At 37.3% G+C, this 22,734-nt stretch overlaps 1 protein-coding gene across 1 annotated transcript; it reads left to right on the top strand.

Moving 5' to 3' along the window:
• The first annotated feature begins 252 nt into the window (after window positions 1-252).
• On the top strand, window positions 253-19,543 carry LOC146618611 (sodium channel regulatory subunit beta-4-like). Its single transcript, XM_085370745.1, has 5 exons — window positions 253-1,071; window positions 9,038-9,201; window positions 11,639-11,858; window positions 12,098-12,227; window positions 13,521-19,543. The coding sequence occupies exons 1-5, from the start codon at window positions 978-980 to the stop codon at window positions 13,612-13,614; spliced, it is 702 nt and encodes a 233-aa protein (XP_085226871.1). The 5' UTR covers window positions 253-977; the 3' UTR covers window positions 13,615-19,543.
• The last annotated feature ends 3,191 nt before the right edge of the window (window positions 19,544-22,734 follow it).

The following is a 22,734-nucleotide window of genomic DNA, read 5'->3' as shown; positions in this document are numbered from 1 at the left end:
ATAAAGTTGAACCATGAAATGAGAGAAGCATGAAAGTGGAGACATGAGCAAATGATGTAGTGAAGTATGTGGTATGGGTGAAACACCCACCCCGTGACTGACTCGGAGACCTTCTTGAGCAAAGGCTGACTCAGCCGTTCTGTGCTGGGCGCATGTGTGTGTGTGCATCTATGTGGCAGCAGACATCACCCAGTACCCCTCACCCCCACTCGCTATCCCCTCCTTCTCTCACTCGCTCTCTCTTCACCTCTACCTCTGCAGTACCTCATTTCTCCCTGTGCCGGCACGGGAAACACGCATACTTTCTGCTTTTCTGCCTGCTGGCTCTCCTCCAGCATCCTTCTGTGCCTCTTGTGTGTTCTCCTCCCCCTCCAGCCTATGTCTCCCCCCCACCCATGGGGTTTGTTGGCCAGCCTGGTTACCTGACTATTCCTGCTGCTGTTAAAGGAGTGGAGCGGTCTGACACAACGCTGCTACCCTGGTGCCGCTCTGCCTCGCTACTCCTCTATGCCTTTCGCCTCACACTCTGCTTTGCTGGATAATTACCACTGTGTCTGCCAGAGACAGCGACAGAGGACAGGAGAGGAGGGAGGCAAAGAAACAGAGAGGCTGCACTCTTTGTTCAACTGCTGCATTCTTCAGTCTTTCCTTTCCTCTGCTTCCCCGGGCTGCAGGAGAGCAGTGCAAGGAACAACTTGATGTGAGAAAGCTCCCTAAAGGAATTTTATCCTTCTCTCTTTTGCGCTTCCTCATTCTGTTCATTACTGGGACAGAGTGCAGAGGAGGAGAGAAGAGGGAGGGACTGAGAGCAAGACTCTGCCTTCAGCTGCACAGCTCAGTGTCCCACCTTGGTCCAGAGGCACATAAGTCAAACACTCACAGTGACTGGCAGACAAGGAGACAGACTGACAGAGACACACATTGTATACATATAGACAGGCAGAGAAGAACAGAGACAGACAGGTGGCGTAGGTGTCATGGCGTCAGTGGACAGCACTGGTTCAAGTGTCTCTGGTCGACTGAGATCAGGGGATCTACTTCACGCTGGTCTGGCAGTTGCACTGCTGCTTGGTGAGTTACACTTATCTCTGTACCTTTAAGTGCCATGTCATTCCACTCTTTTCAAACATGTCTCTGGATGGGGCTATCCCTTTAATTGCCTATACATTTTAACTTGTTTCTGTGCCCTTTAGACCTTCTTCATTTGCTCCTTTTGCTCGCTTTTTCTTATTTATTATGTCTGAGTGGGTGGTACAGCCCTCTTACAGTAAATCAATACCTTTTTTTGGTTATTCTATATCTGCTATATCTACATCTGCTGCTCTGTCGCATCTGCTTCAGCGCTCATGTTTAATCATTATCTTTCCATACCCAAACACTACAATGTATGGTGCTGTCACAGGTGATGTTTAATTGTTAAACAATCAGGCCAACAATACAAACCTTTGACTTAGATCAGTTTCATGTTGTAGGGTTGCTGCTGGACTGTTTGAGTAACTGACACTTCGCACTTTGAAATTCTACTTTACTTTATAGGAGAAACTAAAACAAATAATTAACTTTTGGTTTTCAAAGTAAAGAAAAACAAGCTATAGTTTATCTACATGCATGCCTGTGTGAACATAGCATTACTGGTAATGACGTAGTGGTGCAGTGATGATCTGTGCTTTTGCTCGTACCCTCCCTGATTTTGTTGTAGTGCCCAATAGTGCCCCCACATCCAAAAATCCCCCCCTGGCTCTCAGTTGTTTGGAAAGTTGAGCACCATTGAGTTTTATGAAAGAAAAATGGGACTAGTATGTGTCCAGTATTGCAATATTAGTGTCGTCTTTAGATAACCGACAAGTAAGATTAGAATGCATCTTATCTTTCTGCTTTTTAAAATGTGTTTTAGATAAAAAAAACAAAAAAAACAAACAGCACTTTGTTGTTTCAATTTTGTTTTGTTTTATTTTTTGGCAAATATTTGGGCTTTTTATGTTTTCCAACCAAACATCAGGGGTAAATATTAAAACAAATAACTTTAGTTCAATAACACATGTAATTTTGCATTTTGGTAAAGTTATTGACTAAATTATTCAAGAGTCCATGAGTCCAGGTTAGCGGCAGCACCAAGACCAAATCATCACTTGTCCCAGTAGGGTCAAATTTGGTCATAGCATATCACATACTGAAAACATGCGAACACACTTCTGACTAGCTAACACAATGCAACATTAGTTCACTTTAAAGGGATTAAACAATAGTTTAGTTCTTTTGAATAGATATGATAAATATATGTACCAGAAACTTTTAACAAAATATTCATTTAAGAAAGAGGAACAAATACAGGCAATATACACACTTCATTTACATCATAGTTCGCATACACAAAAAATAGTTGTAAAGCACAATTTTACAATTATTCATCTTATACATCTTATTCATATTCATTTGTTTCTTGTTGTATTTCATTGTCAGTACACATATTTCCAAATGAAATTGTTGAGTGTTGTGGAAAGTCATACTGCACCAAATAACACTTTCTTAGTAAAATATTTTCCCAAAAATCTTGCTAAAACAGCATTGATCTGGTTGTTTTGTCTAAATTACCAGCTAAGTTCAGTGGAATTTCTCTGAAATCATTTTCTCATAAGTACATATTCTCAGACTGAATCCCACTGTCCCAGCAGACATTAGATACACCAACAGATAAGTACAGGCAAGGCTAACACAAATAAGAAAGAAGCATAAACTGTATAACAAATTATATTTTTTATCAGCAAATTCTTAAAGGATAGCCACAGCATTATAGAGCATTAACAGTCTGACTCAAGTGGTGGTGCGAGATTGGTTTACATTAAGTACCTGTAAATTTAAATAAAATAAGTTCAAATATCTTTTAACCCATAAGAGCCCGACCCATTTCCACACTCAGGAAAATTATGGGAGCAGTAAAACAGCAACATCAAGTTCAATCAACAAAATAGATTATATAAGAGGTGTCACCGTAGGTTCTTAAACATTAAAATATGTAACTCAATATCCCCAAAATACCTTCATTTTCACAAATGAATAGATTATAACTTAAATTTTAACTTAACATCATGACTCAACAACAGCCCGACAGTCCATATTCCAAGTAAGAAGAACACTTAAATTTCAATTCAAGGTCTACACTTATGAATAAATACTTTCATTTGACTATATCCTCCTGAGAACTGAGGAAAGAATCTTCCCATTGAACTATTTTTGGGATTTCCTTCCTCTTTGGAGCTAAAAGAGAGCACCGAAATGCACAAGATATCAATGGAAAGCCCAGGATGTCCTCTATTTAGTACATTAGGACTTATTATGATAGCTCAAATAAGTCACAAGATAGAGACCAAAAACAAATGTCCATTACAATGGACATAAATGGATGGGCTGGTTCTCTGGAGGATATTCTCACCTCTATTTAAGAGATCCGGTTCATCTGTTATGAAAATGTCCACCTTAAATGCATTTTATCATTGTTAACATCTTATATATTCAGGATATGGTTATTTATCTAAATTGTGTCTGTATTGGAATGCTCAACTGTTTCTCTTATGTAATCAAGTAATACCTAAATCAAGTAATGTGCAAAGTATTACAGCAATATGTCACAACAAAACCTTTTGGCAACAGAGAATGAAGAGAATGAAGGCAGTGAAGCAAAGGTCCCAATAAAAGTCAGGTGTGAAATTAAGGAAAAATGTTTAACAGTAGGTTGTTCTCATTAACATCTCCGGATCTATATGAAAGTGTCATTCAGTATTAACAGACAGAAGCTGTTATTGCAGCAGGACCACAGACAAAACTTGGAATAATGACTTTTTTGCAGAATAAAGACAATCTTCAGATATCTGTAACTTTTCAGCATGGAAGATGCAAAAGGTTAGAACAACTGTCATGCCAACTACTTTCATTTTTTCCATTTTCATTCACGCAAAATTATTCATCATCCTTTTTTGTGACGAATAAACAAAAGATACAGTAAAAAGCAAAATGATAGAGTGATCATGGAGTAACATAGTAATCATGTTAACATTTCTCCAGTACTGTGCCTGAAAATGCAGTTACTGCAGCATTGTTTGTATGAATATCACATTGCATATATTACCTGAAGTGAAAAACTGAAACTATCTTGTCCCACAATACCAGCAGCTCTGCCTATTAAGTAACTCAGCTGCTGGTGTAATTCTTTGCCCATTCACCTTGAAAAGGACATCTCACATGCCTCACCTCTCTCATATCCATTCCCCTGTTCTTTCCTTGTGACCCCTTTCCATCACTTCCTACACATTGTAACTCCTGCATTACCTACGCTTCCTTGTTCATAGTACCCCCCTCTCCCACATTTCCCATCACTTCCCTGTATATATTGCAGAATAGTGTCCTCAGTCAGTTCTCTATGGGTTCTCTTAGAAATACATTAACTTTTCAATTACTGGCCTACTTAAAAAAAGAAGAAGAAAAAAAACAGTCACCTTGACAGTCAGGCAAGGACACACACACACATACATGCACACAGACACATATGCACATACATGCACACACTCAGTTGCTTTTCAGACCTTCAGTATTACTGATATGTACACAAACACTTAAAGTAAGTGCATATATACAGTTCACATACATGCACATGCACACACATACACAGACACACACGTCACATAAAAAGATAACAGTGCATACATTACATAAGTGAATTGTACACTACTTCAGGATGTGAATCTGTGGGCGGTTTCAGGACAAACTGTTTAGACAAAAAAAGAGGATAGTGAAGAGAAAAGTGATGTACAAAACCATGATAGTAGAGAGCAGTAAAGCCAAGGAGGTGTCAAGTTTATTTCTAAGCATGAGGAGGGGGCACCATATAATCCATTTGGAAACGTTTTTGGAAATGGATAACATCTTTTTTTTTCTCCACTAGAGCATTTTGTTTCACAGACTATTCACTGAAAATGTGCAACTAATTACTGATAGAGATAAATGTTTGTTTTCATTGTTGCAATTACCAAAGAGTTTAAAAGATAGTTCAATGTTCAAAACCTCTAAGCCTCTTAAAGTAGAAAATACAAACACACACACACACACACACACACACACACACACACACACACACACACACAACCCCGTTCAGCTATTTTACTGAGGACCTTCATTGACATAATGCTTTCCCTAGCCCCTTACCCTAACCCTAACCATTAAAAATGAATGCCTAACCCAAACCCTTACCCTAAACCTAATCATAACCTAATTGTAAAACTGACACTAAAACCACATTTTGAGCCTCAAAATTACCTTTAAATGCCTTCAAATTTGTGAGGACCGGGTTGTGTGTCCTCACAAGTGACTGTTGGTTCTCACTAGTATAATAGAATGCAGATTTCGGTCCTCACAAAGATAGCTAGACAGGAACACACACACACACATATGTTTCCATGTTCTTATTTAGGGATTGTCTCCCCCAGGAGCAACTTCTGAAAGCAACTAAGACAGAAAGATTGAGGGATAAAAGGAGTGAAAGCAGAATTGTCCAGACTGTCCAGTGCTATAAAAAAGTAAGTCAGGCTATTAAAACAGAGCAAAAGTGGAATCAGAAAACAAACAAGTTCAAAACTAACATAAGTTACATAAGTCTGTATATATGTGCACGTTAGTGAGGCCTGACTACGTGCAAAACTGAATGTAACAGTCCAGCTCGAGTGGAGTGGTGATGTTGCAACAGTTTAAGCAGAGAGAAAGTAAGCTGGTGGAAAATTACCTTGTAGCCGATTTACTAAGAAACTAAGAAACTGATAAACTGATGCAGACTAATGAAGTAATAATGAACTTACAACAGTGCATGTAAATGATATCAGTGAGATTAAAATAACATCCATTATCCTAACAACTCCTTTGAAACAATGTAAGACATTCAACATAATACAGGTCAATCCAACAGATCTAATGATTTTCACACTCTTCTAAGTCAGAGGTCTAATGCAAACTAAAACTACATACCATATTATAATGCAACTACTTTGATCTCATATATAAGGTAACATATGATAACAAATTAATCTCCACAGTCAGCATAACTGAAGAGTTAAATACCAGGTGTTACAAAAAAAATCAAGAAGAGCGGGTAGGGCAAAAGCATATAGATGACCAAAAAAGCAAAGCCAAACAAACTGATGCTTCCTTGATGTATAAATATTTATTTGTAAGGTAGTGCACATATTTATTATAACCAATATGTGACTTGCAGAAGGAACTCTTTTAGTTAATTTCATCTGAAAAAATAAATAAATAAATAAAATACAGACAGAGGTTTGTGTCTGTGAAGGTTCTCAGTCATCCAGGTCATCGTAGTCAAAGGAGCTTGCAAAGAAAAGCGTCTGGACTTCTTTAAGTTGCTTGAAGACGTTTCACCTCTCATCCGAGAAGCTTCTTCAGTTCTAAGGTCAAATGGTGGAGAGTCCCAGATATAAACCTAGTGGGAGTATCCCCCCACAGAGGGACAAAAGGACCCCCTGATGATCCTCTAATCGCCTGAGCCAAGGTGTGAAACTGGGTGTGGGTCCCAATCAGCCAGAGTTTCGGGTGTGTTCATTGTGAAACCTGGCCCCACTTTATCATGCGAATTCCTGAGGTCAGATGCCCCAGGATGTGAGTGGGCGTTAAGGCGTCTGGGAAGGGATCTCAAAACTGGATTATAGATGGCAGAGAGTTGGTGTCGTAAACCCCCGCCTCTGTTCAAAGATGGTCGCTCACAGTGGACATAGATGGCTTCTTTCACTCCTCTTTCACTCACTCCTCTTTGGTTTGAAAGAGGAGTGAAAGAAGCCATCTATGTCCACTGTGAGCGACCATCTTTGAACAGAGGCGGGGGTTTATGACACCAACTCTCTGCCATCTATAATCCAGTTTTGAGATCCCTTCCCAGACGCCTTAACGCCCACTCACATCCTGGGCCATCTGACCTCAGGAATTCGCATGATAAGGTGGGGCCAGGTTTCACAATGAACACACCCGAAACTCTGGCTGATTGGGACCCACACCCAGTTTCACACCTTGGCTCAGGCGATTAGAGGATCATCAGGGGGTCCTTTTGTCCCTCTGTGGGGGGTTACTCCCACTAGGTTTATATCTGGGACTCTCCACCATTTGACCTTAGAACTGAAGAAGCTTCTCGGATGAGAGGTGAAACGTCTTCAAGCAACTTAAAGAAGTCCAGGCGCTTTTCTTTGCAAGCTCTTTTGACCACAGACAGAGGTTTATTTTTGTCTATGTATTTGCACTACTGGAACCCAATACTCTTCAGTGGGAGTTCCACCCACACTTACAATCCCTTGCTTGTATCATTAACCCTAAACGCTTACTTCAGCAATATCTTTCTTTTTATTTATATCATTTTACAAAAGCAGCTGATAAAAAAACAGAAAGAATGACAATTCAAATACTGAGTGTTTTTCCCAGTACGAATTAAAAGTTTCAGCTCCAGTAAGTCTTACTTGAAACAATCTTCTTACAACACTATTACTTTTTTTCTGAAAATGTTTTATTAGTTCTAGCCATACACAGCAAATCACCATTAATATACTTAACTCATTCACTGCCAGCCATTGGCAGTGAATGAGTTAAACCCATTGACTCATACACTGCAATTGACGGCTATAGACGTCAATGGCAGTGAATGAGTTAATATAATACAAAATAAGTTGTGCTGTCTGTTGAATGAGTTCTATCCAAGTAACTTTTTCTATGTATATTAAGAAAAGGTTATTTCACATTAATTGTATTTTTTTGTTTCATTAACCAGCCCCAGTGCCAGTGTTGTGATGGTAACAATACAGCTGAAAAACAACTTTGTATCAATATTTCTGCTGTTGAATTTTTTTCCTCCAAATCACATTAATACATTTTCTGATTTCTTTAACATTTGAATTGAAAAATGGTAAATGACAATGTGTGCCTAGAACACGTGATTTCAAGTAGTAAAATGATTTCATCCATATCCAGTAATATGAGGACTCAAGTGTTTGAGATTCTTGTGCTAACGCAGATTTATTCAAAGCATTCCAGAGCAGGTGATGCAAAATTCTTTTAAGCAAGTATACATACATGTCTATGTCTATGTGTCCTCAGCAGAGGCATACATGTACTCTAACCTTGTCTGTACCTTGTCCAAGTGAAATGTGATCCTGAGCAGGTCAATGGGGAAGAGAGTATTTATAAATAGACCCCAAGTGTGTGAGAGAGAAACCAGAGCAACAATCTGAGAATTACACCAGCTGTCATTGCAAAACCCACATAACATGCCTGGCCATGTGAATTTAAGTCGCATGACTCTTATACTCTATTCATAAATTGGATTAGTTGGGTCTTGAAAAAATCAAAGGTTTTGATTGCTTAATTAGTTTGACCTGATGAACTAGAGAACAAATCTTTTCTCTTTAGAAATGGTACCAAAATTCTATGTTTCTTTTTTTTTTTTTTTTTACATATTTTTTTTTAACATTAAGACCAATAGAAGAGAGAGGTTTTACATAGAGGACATCATACAGTATAAATGTCATTTGGTAAAATTGTCAGTTGCTTCTGCAAAGTTGCATTTAGAACCTAACCTAATTTTTCAAAGCCTAAAGTTCGCCATAAAGTCCATAAAGTACACAAAAAAAGTAATCAGGGAGCATGTGGTCATTTTTTTCCCTGTGACAGCAATTTTAAATATATTAGGTTTAGACTCCATATTAAGATTTTTATTCACAATTTAATTTTAAAAGAAGAGAGACAGAATAGTGTTGCCTACTTGGCCACATTCTACTTTTACTTAAGTTATATCATAATGAATTCATACATAATTAAGTCTCAATAAACTGATGCCACAACAAATATTGCAAATATCAAACAAACACAAAACTCTGTACTATCTTTTACTTTTTTATTTTCATTTTGCCTTATATAATTGTGTTTTTATTGCTTTTCAAAAACCGTTTTCTATCCTTTTCTAAAAACTTTTTAACTTTTCCTTTCTCCCTTGGTTTAGGCGTATGGACTGTTGGTGGACTGGAAGTTTCCACAGGTAAAGTGTCTTCAATCGAAGCAATGAATGGCTCCACGGTTTTGTTGCCCTGCACTTACTCTTCATGTATTGGCATCGAAAATCTCTACTTCAACTGGCAATATAATGACAATGGAACTCTCATAAAGGTACGTGCACACAACCACAACACCAACAGGGATACAAAAAAGCATAAAAATAGTGATTCCTGACATTTTCATATGTTTCGTGTCTCATCGCATAAACAGTCAGTGAGTGTATGCTGTTGTATTTCTGAAGGCATGGGGATACAGTTTTGTTCATAAGTATTTTGATGAACAGATAGTTCTTGTAATTTTGCCTTTGTTAACTATCACATGTGATTGTTTTTTTTTTTTTTAGTACAGCCTGTATTAACTGTTTAGGAAATGCAGCCATTTTTTAATACACAGGATCTGCTTGTATTATTTGAAAAGCCTCTGTAGGTTATGACGGCCTGAAGTCTAAAATTCACGAACATCACCAAATGCTGTGTTTCCTCCCTTGAGATGCCAGGCCTTTACTGCAGTCACCTTCAGCTGCTGCTTGTTTGTGGGTCTCTCTGCCTAGAGGTCTGCCTTCCGCAGTGTTGGAAAGGTTACTTTTAAAATGTATTCCACTACAAATTACAGAATACATGCCCCAAAATGTAGTTTTTAACGTATTCCGTTAAGCTACTCAGTGTGAGTAACATATTCTGAATACTTTGGATTACTTAATATATTGTCGTGTTTTTTTACAACTACGTGAATGTACTATTGCTGTGTGATTTATTACTATTACTGAAGGCTTCCTGCCACCAAAATCACATTGTTAGCTTGCGTTAGCTGAGGTTAGTTCATAGACTGCTTTCAGAATTGCACATGATTATTTGCAGCTCGCAGGTTGTTAATGTTTAAGCAGGTCTAACAATCTGCAGTCTATGAACTAACTTAGGCTAACGCCAGCTAACAATGTTAGTTCGGTGGCGAGTAGCATCCAGTAATAGTAACAAATCACTCAGCAATAGTACATCAGAGATACTGAAGTGGCACATAACCCAGGTAGCTACCACAACTAAAACAAGGTAGCTGCAGTAGGCTAACATTCATTGTTAAAAAAGAACTTATTTCCAGATGTTTGTTTAGGTTGGAGTCTTTTGACGCTGCGAGCAGCTTGGTTGCTGGCAAACAGTGTTTGCATGGCATGGTCAAATTCACCCATCCCTTTCTTCTTTAAATATGAAGTGGTGTCGGAATTTCAAAGTAAGAAATCCATTCCTGCTCGTACTCTGCTGGCTCTGTTGTGCTGTCGCTGGGTCCATTGTGTAACTGACACCACCAATGTTAATGGGACGCTTACATTGGAGCCTCTTATTTCGTGTCTTGTTTGGGTTTCTGGCTATGTGTGGAGTTACCAAAATTGGAGAGGTGATAGCCTAAGAAAAGACCGTTGTGTAATCCAGTTATTTCAACAAAGTAACTATATTCTAATTATCACCGTTTTAAACGGTAACTGCAAGGGAATACAGTTGCTCATATTTTGTATTTTAAATACGTAACACCAGTTCGTGTATTCCGTTACTCCCCAACACTGGACTTCTAAACTCTACTGAAAAGAATGCTCTGGTGGAAAGCATGTTCTGATATCATGTGACTCACTTGGTCATTTAATTAAATCCTGTTTCTTTGTCTTGAGAGGCTCTTTGGTTGCTTGTGCAGTATACATTGGGTGATTAACGATTTGCACTTTGTGCTGCCCAATAAATTTTTCAACATTTGTCAGGATCTGAGGAGCAATTGTAGCCCTGTACATTTCAGAATTCATCCAGCCACTGACAGCAGTCACGTGATCCGTAAACACAAGTGAATGAGTTCTGTTGCAAACCATACATACCTATGCCATTATATTGGCTTCACCACGCTTCAGATCATTTTTTTTCTTTTTTTTTTCTATCTTTAACCATTGGTTTGCATCTTGTTGTAAATGCTCTGTATTTCCATTAATCAAGACATCTGTTGATTGTAGACTTTGACAATGATGTAGCTACCTCCACAGTGTTGCTGACTTTGTTAGAAGTTGTGAAGGAACTTTTTTCTTGACCAAAGAAAGAATTCTATGATCATTCACTTCACAGGTGTCTCCACAGGTTTCCCTGGCCTTTAAGTCTTGCTGAGCTGCCCGGTTCATTCCATCTTTTGATCAATGTGCCAAATAGCTGATTTGGCCACGTTTTTTTTTTTTTAGCTTGATTATGGCATAACTACATGTTCTTTCAGACAGCTACCAAATACAAGTTCAAGTCCAGATCACAATTTCCTTAATATTTAAGAAAGTGTCAAGGGACCCTTTACCTGGCCATAAAACTGCTTGTCAATTATTTTTGAGTCTCTAAAAATGGGGAACTATATATAAAAATGCCCAAACAGGTAATAAAACACTTTTGTTAAACCCCTTGAATTAAAGTCTTTGGTTTTCAGTGTGATGTGGTGGTGTACAAAGGCAAAATTACAACACAGTGTGTCATCATCCCAATGCTGTGTAGCTGACACCCAATACTGTGTATCTAAGGAAATATCTTGTGTGTAGTTATGTGAAGCGTTGATCCCTATGGAGGGTGTGGAGCCGAAGGTCCGTGTGTCCCATGAGCGTGTTGAGTTTGTCGGCTCCTCAAAGAGTAACAACATTTCGATCTTGCTATGGAATATCACCTTTGAAGATGAAGGAGAGTACATCTGTTTTGCCAGGAATCCAAAAGAGAAGAACCGCAACCACAGTGCTATCTTCACTCTTATAGTGGTGGATCAAAGTATGTAAAAGTTGCACAAACACCTGGCATACAAAAATAGAGCTTTATCTGACTTGCTGACTGAAAGTGTTTATAAAGTACATATACAAGTACATATATGCTACTAGCATCTAGTTTCAATCTTGTTAGAGCTCTAAGTCAGTTTTTACATACTCTGTATACTTGTTTGTCCTCACAAAGTCACTCTCTCTCTCTCTCTCTCTCTCTCTCTCTCTCTCTTTCTCTCTCTACCTTTTCAGTGAAGGAAGTTGACAACACTTTGACAATCATTATTGTCTCAGCGTTGGGTGGAGTCATAGGCTTAGTTATCATTGTCATGGTGATAAAGGCTGTTGTTGTTCACTTCCTGCAGAAGGATGATGAGAAAAAGTGAGTAGATCATTGACTATCTTATAAGGACATTTAGAACAAATCAACAATACTGATTATAGATAATCTTTTTGTCATATATATTTGGGTCAGCTACAGTCAAACAGCCAAAAACTGTGTATTGCTGGCAAAAAGAAATTTGGTCTATTATATGCTAGTTTTATAACTGTTTCTACAAATTTAACATCTTGTGAAATAGGGTGTAAACATTTGTGAAGTTTTCACCATTAATGAAAAAAAATTCCAGCTTTTAAGGAACCATTGAATTTTTTTTCCTGATATGGTTTTTATTCATATATTTTTATTCATATACATATGTTACAAGTCCTATGATGTCATTGACTTTTGCAGATACTATAGCCTGCAACACGCAGCTCAAAACGAAATGTACAGAAGTTATGAATAATTAAGTGTGGTGAAGTACTGTTTATATTTCCTGTTTAATCACACAAGTAATGCACTGTTACGGCAACACAATTTTTCAGACAAGACATACTGACATGAAGAATAAGTCAAGTGATCTTTATACATACATGTCGTAAATAATATTTTTATGTACTACAAATATTTTTAAAATGTGCAAGTCTTATTTGATTTCTAAAAAGTATAACAAAAAGTTTGAATGTTGGAAATAAAAATGAAAGAAATTGCTTGTCATACTCCAGTTTGCAAAAGAAGTAGAATTATTAGCTTTCTGTTATCTTTTTTATTGACATAAAAAGTGCATCTAGCAGTGAAAATCTGATATTAGAGGAAATTCAAATGTGTTACATCATAATTTCAAGAGTATTTGCTTTCATATAACAAATGAACAATTTATATTCGATGAATACAACTAAAATCATTGTAACCTTTATCACTAGGTCTAATGTCATATCATCAACACCAGTTCATATAAAACTACATTATTTACTGAAAAATAATTTTGTGTCACAAAGATTTACCCTGTTGTTTGACTGTGGCTGACCCAGGCACTCATTTGGCCATGTTAATAGATTTTTTTGTATTTTTCTAATTAAAATATCTGATGTAATCAGTAATGGTTTTATGCTGACAATATAGGTCAAATTGTCTCAGAACAAAGTGGGCAATTATTATGAATCTGTTATATTATATAATAACGAAATAATGTCACCCATATTCTATGTTTCCAAAACAAAATTATTATTTGAAGCTCATTGGGTTAAGTTTTTTTAAAACCCCTGCAATTTATATGGCACATGGCCCTTATCGCTTGTATTTGTCTCCTTTTATAGGTGTTCAATATAACCTTTGTTTCTCTTATCTCTACAGTAAAGAGTGCCTAGTGAGCTCCTCAGGGAATGACAACACAGAAAATGGTCTTTCAGGAGCCAAAACTGAAAACAAAGGGACACCAAAGGCTTGAACAAAATGTTAAGTATGCCTACATGTTTGTATATATGTTAGACAAATGTACACACTCAGCGAAAAATCAATTATCTTACTAGCGGCTAACAAAAACAACTTGTAAAAATGTCTATTTTAAATCATGCTTGAGATTTGGGAAGTGTGAAGTGTGCATAGGCCTGGATCTCTCTCACTTACCATGGTAGCCCATTTGTTCCACTGTACAGCTTCTGCTCCACTTTCTTCACATTGCAATCTCCAATTTATGCAGTTGATGTGTTATTTTTTTCTATGTACTTTCTTACTATCTAATAACATTCACACTACGTTAAAGCAAAAACGCATCACAAGGCCGAAATCTTTTTTATACACCCAATGTCAGTATTCAGTTTCCAGTCCAAAACATGCTTTACAGTATCAGCTGAGAAGCTACAATATGTTGGATTCTTAGTCTGGAACTCTACAACTCCAAGTGAAACTTGGACTTAGATATACTCAACCAGTGGGAACAAATATCTTTGATGCCATGTTGAACTGCCATAATGAAAAACTGCCAGGATGTCAGTCGAAGAACAGCACAACACTGCTCAAATTCTTTCCCTTAGCTCTCAAATGATATAAACGCACCTGGATGAAAATAAGCCAGGTGGTAACTGACTAGAAGTTTGGTTATAAAGAAAAGATAAAATTTTTTAGTCCCAATCACATAAATTGTTTATAAATAAAATAGGAAGTTTTACATTTTAAACACTGACTGTAAAATTTGTATTTTGCCATTTTAAACACTGGGCGCTGTTTTACTGATTAACTGTGTTTGAAAGGTAACGAGTAAATCCCAACTGTTTCCAAAGGATCTTTCTGACATTAACCTCTGAAATGCCAATTTTCATGTGACTTCTGGGTTCAGATTAGACACACTGCTGGTTTGTTTGGGCCAAAGATTTTCTGTGAAATGCTGGTTAGCAGGGACTAACAAATGGGCTTACCTTAGGTGAATAAAAGATCCAGTTCTGCACAGGTTTTATTGTTTTGCTTTAGATAAACACAGGTGCCTGTTCTGCTTCTGCTCCCTTGGCTGGTGAGAAGAACTTACATAAAAAAAAGAAGAACCCTAACCACCATCAAAGACAATCCCCAGACCCAGCTCCCTATTGAAAGGAATGAACTTAATCATGCTGCTTCTGACTAATAACCAATGCATTTTGAGCATGTGCACATTTTATATAGCTTCGTATAAGATTATATATTACACCATAATACAGGAACATTTCTGTGTGTCTCTGTTTGGTCCCCTCCACGCTGGCCAGAACTGCGGGAAGCTCTGTCAATGCTCATCTCAACACTGCTGCAACTGTTTAACACCTTTTTAGCCACGTCAGGGTTATTGAAAAATAACTTTTAGAATATTGGCCGACAAGTTTACTGTAGAAAAATTAATAAATGAAAGAAAGTTTACACTTATTGAAAAAGTGAGAACATTTCAGCAGCTCTGTTTAAGTGAAAGAATTGAAAAGCCCTGCCAGAGGAGTTTGAGAAGCTGCTTGATGGCTTATTAGCCGGATATCCTTATAAGCACATGCAGCTCAAAATGCTAATTTCCAAATTTACATGTGGATTCAATGAAATACATATAACTCAAAGGAAACTTGCCAAACCCATCAAGAATATACAAGTCCAGTAATATAGCCTTGGTAGTGCAGGTAGCATTGTCTTGGGGCAGCTCACTGCAAAAGAATGTAAAGACTGTTGGGCAGTCAAATATTGCCCAAAATGTATGTTTTCATTCAGTACAAAAAATATATCAAAGAAATATTAATATTATTCTGAATTGAATGTGTGTGAATGCCCCTCAAGGGCAGTCATAAGTGCTTGTTGGTCAGCTACATTATTTTGTGTACATCTACAACTGGCCAAAACTGAGCATGTTATAGAGTTTAAACTGATAAAATTACTACTTGACTGTATTTAAAACCCTGACCATTGAAGATTTTAAACTTTTTGTTCAGACTTCACAAACAGCCCCAGTGTTGATCTTAGCTGTTTAAAAGGGACGTCGGTTGATGTTGCTGAGAGTAAATTGAGCAATTTTAAATTAAAAAATGTTTAAGTAAATGCTTAAATGTGCACAATATAAACACCAGTACATATTTCTTTCAAGAAACGCCGAATTGGAAAATGTAACAAAATCTTCATAAATTCACATTTCTGTTTCATTCTTTCATAAGTCAACAAGGATCGGTTTACTGCTAAAATGCCCCTGGGAAATTAGAACCACCTCTCTTTGTAGTTTGTAGTCACAGTCACTTTGACGTCCTTTCTATGAGGACCGCAGACATGCTCTGCATAAATAGTTTGAACAGCTGAAAGCTACATACATACATTACACGCTACTACACAAATACCCACATAGGAGGATTCATTTTGATACCAGAAAACAGCTCACTGGCCTTGCCTGCAAACAATACAGCACTTTATCAGTGTTAAAGTGGTTTTGTTACAATGGCAAATCACGGAAGTGGCCTCACAGTTGCCATTCTTTTATACTATATATTAAGAGAATTAACAAAAACTCAACATTCTCACTTTGTGTTTGTCATTTTGACCGAGTACCTGACAGCAGCACTGTGTCAAATGGTTTTAACTTCGAGTACATGTTCACTTACTGGAACAGAGCTCTATGACAAGCTTTTATTTTATTTTTCTATTTGTTCACGTCTGTCAGCCTGCTCCTCTCTAATACTGGAGTGCATTTCCCTTGCCTTCAATGGAAGCAATAAGACAGATATCAGATTATGCAATAACCTGTTATAAGGCACTTTAAAGATGTGTCTGGACTGGCTGGCAATTCTGTCCAAGGCACTGATCATTGTACCAATATATGTATCCACACCACAGAAATGTATCTCAGCTGAGTTTAAGTATGGTGATTAGGATCATATATCTACAGCAGATGGTTTTGTCTGCATTGGATCAATCTATATTAGGTCCCATTTACACTTGGCTCAAAATTCCTTGAGCAGATGAAAGCTGTATCAGGAAAAGCTTGAACCCAGGCCCGCATTATAACACATGTCTAACATATTACCCCATTTGTACTTTGCTATTTCATAAAAGTTGTATCTAGATGGAATAATAACACAGTGGTGGCCCTGGGAGTTCAGGGTGCTGCAGCTGCAGTTTCTGTTTTCGCTGTGGATTATTTCTTTGTTAGTTTGTTGTTGTTTTTGTATTTATTACTTTGTCAAAGTGTTGAAGATGTGTCTCAGTATGCTTTTATTTACATTTTTTCAATGTATGTTTTACTCAGAGCTCTCAGGGCTACTGTACTAATGGGCTAAAAACACCCTAATTGACACTGTCAACTGACAAATATGAAATGCCCTACAAGATAACCAATGCGCTGCCCCCTTACAGGAATACAATATATTTTTCTGTGTGTAATATAAAAGCAGCCATCGTTGCAATCACAGAAAACATCATAACTGACCTATTACAAATGTTCTTGCTTTGGAGTCCTAATTATAAGATTTGATGTTATGTACTGAGTAGTTGTTTGGTTGCACTTATGTGTTTGAGGGATGCATTTAATTACCATTGGAAGGAAAGGTGTAGAATATGACCTCAATTGACTCACGCAATCAGGTTTCATACAATATATAAAGTACAACGCCTATGCCCAAGAAGCACAAGTGTTTATTTTATTATACATTACTAAATAGTGTAAGTATACGCTGAGTATAAATGGGATCAAGAGTGAAATGTGATCAACCTTAACAGTACAATGTTAGAAGTGAATATATCCTGGTGAACCTGTAAAAATGTGAATGACGTGGATGTAAGGCATCACACACTGTCTAAGAGTTATGGGACCCCTCTGTAAAGAGGGTATATACATCCAAAGTCTTCCTGTTAGGGAAAAGCAATATTGTGGAGTTAATGTGTCCGTTAGTGTACTTTTCATAACCCTGACACTCAAAATACAGTATAGGTGGATTCACATAATACATAACTCAAACCTCACTATTTGTGTTTACGGATTTTATTCTTAATTTAAAGAAGAAAAACAAATGATAATAAAATACTTAAAAAACAACAAGCAGCAAATTAGGCATATGTATCTGAGCGGGTTATAAGAGGTATGTACTGTTTTAATAACAACCATAACTGATGTGATAAAATATGTATATGTGATGGGGAGAGGAGAGCTGTTTTAATGCATAACGCAGGTCTGGTTTTGGTACAGTTGCCTTTATAATCGTAAGACATTGTACTAAGCATTGAATGCATTATTATTATTGTTATGTTTGTTTGTTTGTTTTTTCATCTTTGGTGTTCTGATCTGTCCTGTCTTCCTCCAAGAAACACCTATACCGAACCTCTTGTGACTCTTGAAGTTAGCCAACAGCTTGCAGTGATTGCTGCAGTACTGAGTGTGCACGGTACAGTGTACAATGCTCCTCTGCAGTGGTGCAATACAGCACGCCAAATACAGTATGACTGCCACCCAGTGGTAAATGCCCCTGTAGTACAAGCCATGGTACTACTAGTGTGCATTGTCGAATTTCCCAGAGGAACCCACCCGAGGGATTAATAAAGTTCTATCTTACCTTATCTTATCTTATTTTGATTTGGACTATGAGGATTGCACATTATCAAACCATTGCCACAATTTTCAGAGTTACAGCAGTTCAAAGATGTATGATTACGCATCATGTTGCAATTGTTTCTCCTGCTTTATATAGTGCTAGTAGTCTAATGGGGAGGTGTGATGTATAAGTTTACACAAAAAAATTAGGAAAAAAATACATTGAACAATAAACCACGTATGAACAGTGGTTGTTCATCAGACTACTACTGGTGAGCATAAAATGGTTATAGACAGCATTCGTACTGCTGTAATATTATTCACTAGGTAACACAGTATTGTGAATTCTCATTGACTAGTATGATTTTTTAGAGTTAGTATTGCTCTTACTGCCAGAGCAGGTGAAACTCATACTGCCAATCCAAGAGTCTCATGTCTGCTGTTGTTACAACACGATTATAATGACACGCAATCTATTAACTACGGTAACACTACTAAAACATGATGTTGCATTACTGTCTACTGCTGTATAAAATGCATATGAAAGCTAATCTGTATATGATGATGCTCTATACTACTTCTGTATTTCTAGCAGCTGAAACTCACACTGCCAAGCCAAGAGTCTAATGTCTGCCTCCCACATTCCACACCAGAGCTGCAACTACTAGTCAGTTACTTAGTCAAGAAAAGGAATTGACAACTATTTTAAGGACATAGTTTGTAAGTCATCTTTCAAGTAAAAAGTGCCCACATTTTTATAGCATTGCGTTCTCAACATTTTCTGGGTTTTCCCCTCTTACACATTATAGGAAAGATTAATATAGTTCAGAAAAAATGGAATTTTTTGTCTTTTTTGATAATTTGAAGTTAACATTAGTGGTAAAAATACTAAACTATGATTCATATTGTGATTTAAACAAATAACTAACGTTTGACAGACAAAGACATCGAGAATTTCTTTTAGGTTTCATTTATAAGCACTGACCTCTCCACATGCTGTTACTGCAGTCCTGCATTTTAGAGTATTCTATCAATATTTTACATATTCTGGGGCTGCAAAACATAAATTTATCCCAAAAAAATGATTTTACAAGGTCATATCTAGAGCAAGCTAAGGCCACTGATAGCATACAAATTATAGCAATTGATAGAAAGTCGTACTGTTGCAGCAAATTCTTATGTTTTGTTTACATTACTGTAGTCTGTTCAACATAAACACACAAGCAAAATACATCTGCAAACACATTTCTTCTGGATCAACCTTCCTGTGAATATTCAGCTGTCTGTCTGTATTTGTGTCCACGTTGTTCATGCTCCCTTCATGACTATGCACTTCAAACTTTTCAATTATTAGCAAAGTACATCCTGAAAATAAAATGTTGATTGAATTTCCCAGAGTGCTGTTTTCTTTCTCTGTGTTTATTCAGCTCTGAAATCAGTTGATTTAGGATAGGTTAGATCTGCTCTTTGTCTGTGTAGTTGTTATACTGGTGGTCAATATATTAGTGCAAAACAAAAGCTACACAGCCACTAGCATAACAGAACATCTATATGATTTATACTATATTGTACTAGTTAATATTTTCATCCTAAGGAAATAAACTAGAAATATGATTTAAATGTCATACAACTTTAGTGTTGATAGTAGTATAGTACTCCATACTAAACTCCAACTAATTGAATGGAAAATGATTTCTAATCCCCCCGCCCCCCCCCAAAAAAAAATAAAAAAATAAAAAAATAATTAAACAAAAGGAATAATTCATAGTAATTCACCAATATAGTTTTCTCTTATTATTCCATTCATTCTATTCCATTCCTTTACAATGCTATATTGTAGAGATGAACCTGGCACTGCACAAAACAAACAAAATATATTTTTATTGCAAATGAAAGCAGTCTTTCAGCCATGTTTACGCCTCAATTAAAAGAAAAAGTTAAAAAAAAAATGCACTTGTAGAAGTTAAATGATGTGACAGAAAGCTCCTTTTTGAAGTAATTATTCTTATGATTCTATGATGGTAATGTTGCCATGGAAATGGTCAGTCTTTTAGCTACTTTCTGATTAACCTATCTGTGTAAGCATAATAAAACCTTCAATTCTGGAGTCCTCCCTGTCAGGTAATGTGTGCCACACACTGGGTACATTGTATGCCACAATGCCAAATTTTTTTAAATGGGAATATTAATCTTTGATTTATTTTCATTGACTTTTCATTGATTATACCCATCATATTACTGGATCAGAATCCCTGTTTGTTGTTTTTGTTTTTGCTTCACTATGTCTCCAGAGCACAGTGGACTGCACATCAACCTAAACTGCGAAAGGTCCTTAGTTTGAAACTAGGACAAGCCACTTTGGGGTTATGCCAGGACGAAAGCATTCAAATCTGGCACATCAAACATGTGGAACTATGTGCTTGCTCTATATCTTGCTCTGTGGGCATTTACTTTATCCTACAAGCCTATGAGAAATCTCTCCTATATGGGTCTTTCATCTTAAATCCACAAGCACAGACCTTCCCCACTGGAAGCACAGGAAGACACAATCCTTAATGAATGTATTCTTTCTCTCTGCCTCTGTTCGAACCAAGGCAGTAATTAATGAGGCTCTGTTTGTTGTCTTCTCATATTATGTGCTGCAGTGTTTCAGTTTTTGTTTTACAACTCTGCAAATGCAGCAGTTTGTGTCTGCCTCTTAATTTTTAGAGTGGAAAATGGAAAAAAACAAAAACAAAGTTCTTCTCTGAAAAGTCACACATCTTTCTTCATTGTTTTATTATTTAAAAAAAAACACTGACAGAAAACATAAGGAATAACAAATCAAGATATAAAATCTAAAGGGTACATCCGACTTCATGGTTATTTTCTATGCCAGTGAGCTACTATTGCTGTTGTACAGTATACTGCAACAGAAACATAATTGCCTAGCTGGATTTTCTCTCCAGTTGCTGGAAAGTTAACTGATTAACTTCCCATCCTATAAAACCTGTTATATTGGATGGGCAGCCTGGAAGATCCTTAAGGGGCAGACTGTGTAAGACCCATGTGGCACAGAGCCTCCTCACAGCTTATCACCCCTGCCAAAAACCATGTTATTGTGAGCAAAAGCTATAATAGACTGACATGTGTCTGCATCACTGTGACAAGTTTACTCTGAGATATCATCAAGAACACAAAGCCTTTCGCCACTTTCAAGAGCAGAGAATGAGTATAAAATCTGATCAAGCAGTACGCAACTGCCCTCCTTTGAGTCGCGAACAGCCTATGTTGTGAAGTAGCAATAGAATGACACAGTTAGTATAAACACTCTTTTCTAATACAATGAAAACACTGTTAGGCCCAAAAGGTGACATAAGACAGGAACAAGTTCATAGGTTGTATTTACCAGTGGAAGTCTATGGATGAATACGTTTGTTTTGTTTGAGCAGTGGGGAATATAGACAGGGAGGAAATGGTGGATAAAGAGGACAGAGAGGCAGGGTCATCTGGGAAAACAGGGGGTGTATTCCAGGGAGAGTTATTTCCTTTTCCAGAGGTAAACAAACGACCAAGACAGGCAGAGAGGGATCGCTGGGTGACTGACACCTGACAATATTGAAACAGGAGAGGATGGGATGAAGTGGCTACTGGGAATAATTAAATCAAATCACTTGTATTGTCACATCACATTACTGGTACACTGGCAGCACATGTGAGTGAAATTCTTGTGTGCAAGCTTCCCAAAAGCAACAGTGATGTTCAAAATACAAGAAATATAAAAAACAAAACAAAATATAAGAAATATGAGAAAAATAAGAATAAATATATGTACAAATATATCTTGCCTATGAACACTTCAGCTTGCAGTCTGGAGCACCTGGTGCTCAAACCACTGAACTTCCAACTGGTAGACAACCTGCTCAATCTCCTGAGCCCCAACTGCTCTAAAATACAGAGGCCCTTAAATACAGTGAGGGCTGGTGAGCTCATGTGAGTCCCACCAGAGACCCAGCTGAGATTGGTATCCAGTCTCACTTTTACACACTCTATGGTTTCATGCTCAGCAGGGATAGACCAACGCTGTAGTTACTGGGTAGAGACCTTTAACAACATAACCCTCCAAACAACTATGAGTGACAATTACTACCATTCAGAACAACCTGCAGTTCCTGACAAACTGCATTCTTGACTATGGCCAGACAGTTCATTTTAAACAGAAACTATGTTCTGCACCATAACTCAACAGGAGATACCAAAGCTCAGACAGACAAACCTGGGCTGGTTCTGCAATTCTTAAGAGCAGGCATATGTATCTGTGCCATGTCAGGAACTGGCACAGAGCTGTTTGAGGTCTTAGCCTCAAAGACATCTATGGTCCCATTGACCGTTCTCATTTTTTGTAATGCTTAACAAATTTGTGAGCAGACAATTGGTAGAAATTAAGAAGGTGGATCTGCTGCAAATGTGCAATGGAGAATCAGGTGACATCATTTTAAGCAACAACTCAGGACCTGTATTGGGAGCTGGAACAAAAACAAAGCTACCACAAGGCAAATAGGCAGTGTTCATTCC

Source organism: Diplotaxodon limnothrissa, linkage group LG14 (assembly GCF_057381915.1).
Source record: "Diplotaxodon limnothrissa isolate DT_005_m linkage group LG14, D_limnothrissa_male_GT1.1, whole genome shotgun sequence".
Lineage (NCBI taxonomy): Eukaryota > Metazoa > Chordata > Actinopteri > Cichliformes > Cichlidae > Diplotaxodon > Diplotaxodon limnothrissa.
This window is presented reverse-complemented; position numbering and strand designations above follow the sequence as displayed.